Source organism: Sceloporus undulatus, chromosome 9 (genome assembly GCF_019175285.1).
Source record: "Sceloporus undulatus isolate JIND9_A2432 ecotype Alabama chromosome 9, SceUnd_v1.1, whole genome shotgun sequence".
In the NCBI taxonomy this organism is placed as follows: Eukaryota; Metazoa; Chordata; class Lepidosauria; order Squamata; family Phrynosomatidae; genus Sceloporus; species Sceloporus undulatus.
In genome coordinates, this window is record NC_056530.1 from 33355674 (window position 1) to 33363407 (window position 7734).

A 7734-nucleotide genomic window follows, 5' to 3' on the forward strand; every position below is an offset into this window, starting at 1 on the left:
ATTTGGTGTAATCTTCACACGGGGATTTTTTAAGTTACTCTTGCCTGAATTATTACAAACTCTTAATTTTCTGCAGAAATAGAAACCTTCACAGTTTGCCCAAACCTCACTTCCAGAACCTGTTGGCGACTTCGGGACGAGCGAAACCCCCTCCCTGAGAAATCCCAGAGGTCTCCGTTCCCTTTTAAAATCCTACAGTTTTTCACTCAAGTAGGAACCTCCAAATCTGTTTAAAGTTAAAATTCTGGGGTTCAGTTATAGTGTGCTAAGAGGAAGCGGCTCAAAGGGATTTTTATCCTAATGTTCATCAGGCAGGAATGGAGTACCAACTATATATGTGTGTGTGTATATATATGTGTGTGTGTATATACTCTTCCCTCCATATTTGGTAGGGTTAGGGGCACAAGACCCCCGTGAATATGGGAAAACCGCAAACAACAAAAAACCATGTTTTCACCTCAGAGGACACCTCTCTAGGAATCCATAGGTCCTCCAGTGAAACTCTGTGGTCAACGTCCGACAGACACTGGCCATAGAGTTGCGCTGGAGGAACTACAAATGCCTAATGGACTATTCTCTCTAGGAATCTCTAGGTCTTCCAGTGCAACTGTTAAAGTTGACCACAGAGTTGCACTGGAGGACCTAGAGATTCCTAGAGAGAACATATTCATCAAATCCGTGAATAATCAAAGCCGCAAATATGGAGGGATGAGTGTGTGTATGTATGTGTATACATACATATCAGAAGGTATTAATCTATAGTTCTTTTCACAGAATGGTAGATAGTTACAGAGTCTTGGTGGGGAAGAAACAGCCAAAGAGGATATGGCAGGAGCGGTGTAAAGACATTAAACCAGGCTTCTCAGCGTCTGGGACATGCATACATATATTTAATCTATGGATTAAAAAGATCATGAAATATTACACCTGTGGTCAAGTTACCAAGCGGAAGAGGGTTGTCACAACCGTTTCAGCAGTAGAAGGCACCAGTCATAAGGGTTTGTGTATCTTTTGGGAAGGGGGGTTTCCATATTTAAGAGCAGGGATTTTTAAGGGATTTTTTTTTAGGTCTAGGTTTTTATAGGGCTAATGTCAACAGGGCTAGAACGGCTGGCACCAAGTCCTCATGGCATCATATCTGGACCGAGGGGAGTTTGGGCCCCTTTGGTTCAAGGTGCAAGTTCACCTTAAAATGGAAGGTTTAAAATGAAATACTCTGTTACTATGAGGCTTAGTATTCAGAACAAAAGCTGTTTATATAGTTGTCACATCAATATCTTTGTTTTATTGTGACTGAACAAGGTTATCGTGTGAATCCCTATACTGAGCCATCCCAAAAAGTGGATTGCAGTAGGGCAAGGCCATGGTGACCAAAGCATGGATATCATGGTATGACAAGATTTGTCTCTTTTTGGATTTAAGAGAAGAAAATGGTCCTAATATGGGGAAGAATATGAGTTGGATAGTTCCTGTGTCACTTTGCCTCATTCTTGCTCACAGATGCCTAGGAACTATGTGTGTAAATATTCTGTATAGTTACTTCACCACACAGACATGATGCCAAGATCTCTCAACACTAAGGACAAGGAATATTTGAAAATCTCATCAGCCTTGACTAGCAAAATTAATTAAGTACTACAGATAATACACAAGCAGTACAGGACACAAAGCCACAGCAGTTGGAAGAAGGCAAAAACATCCCAAGACTCTCTTCTCCAGAAGCAAGGAGAGCTAGGAACATCCCACCCTCGCCCTTTAAATCACTTTTCCGAATCGCTTTTGATCATGTTCATGAGGGCGTTTTTTAGACTGTTCTTGCTGGGGGATTTGACGGCGGGTTTCAGGCCTTCAGCCTCAAGTTGGTCCCTCTTCAGTTCCATCTCGATGGTCATGACGACCTTTTTATCGCCCGCCTTTTTTTGGGTGCCTTCTCTGCCTGCTAACCGCTATTTCTTATCTTTACGAGAGTCGCCCAGGCCTCCCTTGGATTTCTTCTCACTCGCGGATTTGGTGAGGCGGCTGTGGTCCAGCATCGCGTACAGAACAGGAGGCTGGCAAGGCAGAAAGAAGAGTGAAAAACAGAAAGCGGAAGTCACAGAATCATCAAATCATCGAATCCTAGGGTTGGAAGAGACCCCAAGGGCCATTCAGTCCAACCCCATTCTGCCATGCAGGAACTCTCAATCAAAGCATCCCTGACAGATGGCCATCCAGCCTCTGTTTAAAAACCTCCAAAGAAGGAGACTCCACCACTCTCCGAGGGAGTGTCTTCCAATGTCAAACAACTCTTAAGAGATTATCGCACCAGCTGTTTTCTTCCGATCTAAGATAGTGTAAGAACAGATGATATTGCACTGCTTCATGCCCAGATCAGAGGCATCCAGTACCTGATTAGGACTTCTCCCATACTGAGCAAAGAACGGTCCGGGCATGAAAAAATCATTTTTACACAGTCTCAGCCCATGCCCAGGTTAGCTAAAAAAGCTGTGTGATAATCTCCTTACTGTCAGGAAGTTCCTCCTAATGTTGAGGTGGAATCCCTTTTCCTGTAGCTTCCATCCATTGCTCCATGTCCTGTTCTCTGGAGCAGCAGGAAACAAGCTTGCTCCCTCCTCAATATGAGACACCTTCAAATACTTAAACAGGGCTGTCATATCACCTCTTAACCATCTCTTCTCCAGGCTAAACATACCCAGCTCTCTAGGCATACCGTAGTTTCCCAGAGATAGTGTTGAAATTGATTATTTGTTTTATGTCGCAAAAATAATGCAGGGACAATGTTAAGAGGAGTCCTAACATAAATACATGTGAAGGCCTCTGCATCCATTATGGGTCCTCCTATTAATGTTATCTTTGTCCATTTTCTGGTCAGCCCACATCCACCTTGTGTACATAGAAAACATGACTTGTTGCTAGCCAAAGGTGACACTCTGCCCATCCTCCTCTGAAGTCCACTACAGACTGAAGGCCATCGTGGGTGACCAGATGTCCTAACGGCAAAGGAAGACAAGGCATCGCAAAATGGAGGCGATTCAAGAAAAAAATGTAGGATATTACAAAATAAAAGCTAAAAACACTCATAGAAATATAAACTCATGCTTCTTAGTCATGCTCAAAATGTGGGACTTTTGGAATTCCTCCTGGATGGAAGATTTAATGGAGGGCCTATCTTGGAAAAGGAGGATGTCTGGTCACCCTGTAATGGGACGGATGATACTCATACCTTAGATTTTCCTAGGAATAATGTCCTTTACTCATCCTTTTCACCCTAGTGCTGCAGCCCACATCCTTTTCAAGGATCAGCCCAAATGAGATAATGCCTTGCTTTTCAGACATCTACATTCTGCCCCATTGCCAAAAGAGTCCGCTTGCCAATATGGGCATCTCAACCTTAAACAGTCTATAGTATATTGGGCCCAAAAAAGACAGGTCAAAATAAAGCTGCTTGGGGTCACTTTGGAGGTATGCTGTTTAAATGACGCATGTGTCCTAAGAGGCTGGAAGCCGCACCAAAGCCACACTCCAGTCCTAAGGACTAGAGCGCAGCTTTTCAGCAGCTTCTGGCCTCTTAAAATGCATGTGTCATTTAAACAGCATACCTCCAAAGTGACCCCAAGCAGCTTTATTTTGGCCTTATTATCTCCTGTTATTTTCTCAAGCTTGTTCCTTTCCTGTTGCACTTACCTGGCGTCCTCTTTTTGACGAGTCCTTGCCCAGCCTCAGTCTCCCCCTCTCCATTGCACTAAAGGGAATGAAAAAGCAAAAGTGAGTCACTACCCTTGTTTCATTGAACTTTTGAAAGTTCTAGTAAATGTCCTTTCTAACATACATATATGTTATTCAGTCAATGACCAGCAAGATTTAAAAAGTACAAAGCATAATACATAAGTTCAACAATAAATTTCAAGTGACACACAATAAAATAGAATAGAATAAAATAAAAAAGATATGAAAACACTCTCCTATGATTTTGTAAATTTCATGATTACATGAAATAAAATATGCTAACATCCTTTGTACAATTAGCAGTGAAGCAATGGCAGTATTTTAGGGATGCCAGCTTTACTATGTCCATTCTAAAGTGTCATCTCCGCATTTCCGCATCCCTTGTACATTTACAGTAATGTTTGGGGGCAACATGCTGACTAAGGGGCAACATGGTGTAGACAGACATATTTTGATGACCAAAGCTCTGGGGCCACCACAAACTACAAATCCCAGGATTTCATAACACTGAGCCATGGCAATTAAAGAAGTTTATTATTTCTCTGGCGCAGTTGCACCTTGAGTTACATCAATGTTGCGACAAGTGACAACGTTATTCCTTTTGTGATGCATTCCCATTATCATGCTTTTGTTATGTTACTTACCAGTATGTGCATGCATACAAGAGATGTGACCTTGCCACTTAATGTGTTTTGCAATGCAGGTAATGTTTAGATTAGAATGTATTTTATAATTATTTTAGCAGCTTGTAGCAAAAGAAGCTATTAGAGGGCCCATCCAGACAGGACAAAATAAAGCTGCTTCGGGTCACTTTGGGGGTATGCTGTTTAAATGATACATGCATCCTAAGAGGCTGGAAGCCATGCAAATGCCATGCTCCAGTCCTAAGAACTGTAGCACAGCTTTGGCACAGCTTCTGGCCTCTTAGGACGCATGCATCATTTAAACAGCATATCCCCAAAGTGACCCGAAACAGCTTTATTTGATGAAGCACACTTCATCCACACCAATCTAGGATTTTACCTGAGTCTTCGTTGGAGAGTTGCTTGTCTCCTCAGCCAGCAATATCTGATAAGATAGGCTATCACCAAAACAACTAAGACCACAGCCAGAACGCCTCCAATAACAGCTCCCAACACCACACCATACCTGGTAGGTACTAAAACAAGAAAAAGACTTGGTTTACATTAAGATAAACATGATTTTGAACTGTGTCTCACAGCAGAGTTACCTTATTTCCTATACTTGCTTCTAGGTTGCTATCTAGGTAACAGTTGAAAACATAAGAAAAGCTCTACTGGATCAGGTCAAAGATCTAGTTCATCCAGCATTTTTTTCCCTCATTGGCCAACCAAATGCCTCAATGGGAAGCTCCCCATAATTGAAATCAGTGGTCCCCAAAATTTGGTCCTCCAGATGTTTTGAGTTTTAATTTCCAGAAGTCCCAGCCAACTGGGCCAACAATCAGGACTTCTGGAAGCTGTGGTCCAAAACATCTGGAGGACCAAAGTTTGGGAACCACTGATCTACATCATTGATACACACACTGAAGATCATCATCAGCCCTGCGGGACTCCGTTCGAGATAACCTTCCAGTTTGAAGCGCAGTCACTGGTGACAACTCTTTAAGCATGGCTTTGCAACCAATTATGCACGCATCTGATGGTGTTTCCATCTATTCCAAACTGGGGCAGTTGGAGGGTATGACATCCTATACAACAAGACCAAAATAATCCTTATATTATACATAGGAAACATCAGTGTTTCCCAGCTTTGGGTCCCAAACTTGCCATCAAGGCAGCTTTCTCCCACTGCTAAGGTTGAGAGCCACTTTTTCTGACCTCTCTGATTCTTTTTTGCTCCCTTATAACTTGTCCCTGGACTATTTGGACCATCAAACAGTTTCTCACAACTCACAACCATCTCCCTCTGGGTACAAGAAACTAAAGGTCTGGATCCCAATGTTTGTTGTCCCGTGGGACCCAGTCAACAGTTGACTTTCCTTGGGCCTACTATCTCTGTCAATATCATTGCTTCTTGATAGAGTTGGAGGAGACTGCACTTTCACAGATATTTCTAACCCTCCTACATGCAAGCATTGCACATTTGAGAGTTTTATCATCATTCTGAATGGTTTATTTTGTGAACCATAACCACCTTGTATGTGGTTTTGTGAACCATAACTACATTGCATGTGCTTATGCATACAGTCTCCTTCTATCTCTCTCACACACAATCTGTTAAGAATATTTTCAGATCTGCTGTTTCGCATGGCTATGTCTGCACCACTGCATATGTAGTTGCTCCAGCAGAAGCAAAAATACCATCGGTACTCATAGCACCCTTAAGACATTTTAGCTGGAAAAGGAAACCTTACCATTTTCAAAGACGTAGAGTGTGACCTGAGATGTCTTCCCCACGATGTCGGGTGGGTTCTTGACATCACATGTAAAGGTGCCATTGTCAGTGTACTCCAGGTCATGAATGACAATGGAACCGTCTTTCCAGCGTGGGTTCCCAGTCCATTCAATGCGCTCCTTGAACATCCCAACGTTGTCTATGTAAGCCTGGCCTTTGGCAAAGTGGAATATCTGTGATCGGACGACACAAGTATAAAGATATATCAATGAAGCAGAGCATAAGGTTTACATAAGGAAAGTTTCCATGTTCAATCCTCAGTATCTCCAGGTAGGGCTAGGAATGGATCATCTCTGTAACCCAGGGTCAGTCAAGGCAGAAAATAATTAACTAGGGCTTCATTCCCACTTACAAAAAAAGCGGGATCTGAATCGATGGATCGATTAGACAGCTGAGCATGGTTCCCACTACATTTGACCTGATCGCATTTTCCCCCTGTAAAATAATCCACTTATGGTTCACATTCATGAATGAATCAGTTCAAAATGGACCCACTCCAGCCCGTCAAAGGACAAATTTAAATAATTTCTGATCCGCATCTGGCTCACACTTGCATGGAATCGATTTATCAAAAAAGACGCAGAAAACATCAGCGTCAAAAAGACGTGAGTTAAATGGGTCTAGTGCAGGGGTAGGCAACCTGCGGCCCGCGGGCCGGATGCGGCCCGGCAAGGTCAAGACATTTTAGCTGGAAAAGGAAACCTTACCATTTTCAAAGACGTAGAGTGTGACCTGAGATGTCTTCCCCACATGTCGGGTGGGTTCTCTGACATCACATGTAAAGGTGCCATTGTCAGTGTACTCCCAGGTCATGAATGACAATGGAACCGTCTTTTCCAGCGTGGGTTCCCAGTCCATTCAATGCGCTCCTGAACATCCCACACGTTTGTCTAGTAACTGGCCTTTGGCAAGTGGAATATCTGTGGACGGACGACACAGTATAAAATATATCAATGAAGCAGAGCCTAAGGTTTGCATAAGGAAAGTTTTCCATGTTCAATCCTCAGTATCTCCAGGTAGGGCCTAGGAGTGATCATCTCTGTAACCCAGGGTCAGTCAAGGCAGAAAATATTACTAGGGCTTCTTCCCACTTACAAAAAAGCGGGATCTGAATCGTGGATCGATTAGACAGCTGAGCTGGTTCCCACTACATTTGACCTGATCGCATTTCCCCCCCTGTAAAATAATCCACTTATGTGTTCACCTTCATGAATGCATCAGTTCAAATGGACCACTCCAGCCCGTCAAAGGACAATTTAATAATTTCTGATCCGCATTGGCTCACACTCGTGCATGGAATTCGATTTATCAAAAAGACGCAGAAAACATCAGCGTCAAAAAGACTGGTTAAATGGGTCTAAGCGCAGGGGTAATGCAACCTGCGGCTGCGGGCGCGGATACGCCCGCAAGGCCTTGGGACCGGCCCCAGCCTGGTTTTTTGCCGCCGATTGCCACCGGGCCCTTTGGGGGGGCAATTGTTCTAAGAAGTCTCAGAAACATGCATTTATATTAACATTTTTTTAAAATTCAGCAATTTTTTTTCACCTGTGTCCCTCATTTTTTTTTAAAAAAGTGTCTCCATAGACAATT

General features: G+C 43.0%; 1 protein-coding gene across 1 annotated transcript in view; it reads right to left on the reverse strand.

The window, feature by feature from the left end:
* Positions 1–675: 675 nt before the first annotated feature.
* Positions 676–7734, reverse strand: part of MPZ (myelin protein zero) — an 18062-nt gene continuing 11003 nt past the window's right edge. Inside the window, exons 3-6 of the mRNA XM_042440128.1 lie at positions 6104–6317; positions 4750–4885; positions 3685–3742; positions 676–2051 (exon numbers count right to left, since the gene is read on the reverse strand). Of these exons, the coding sequence (XP_042296062.1) occupies positions 1947–2051; positions 3685–3742; positions 4750–4885; positions 6104–6317 (513 nt within the window). The 3' untranslated portion in view covers positions 676–1946. The remainder of the gene's footprint in view (positions 2052–3684; positions 3743–4749; positions 4886–6103; positions 6318–7734) is intronic.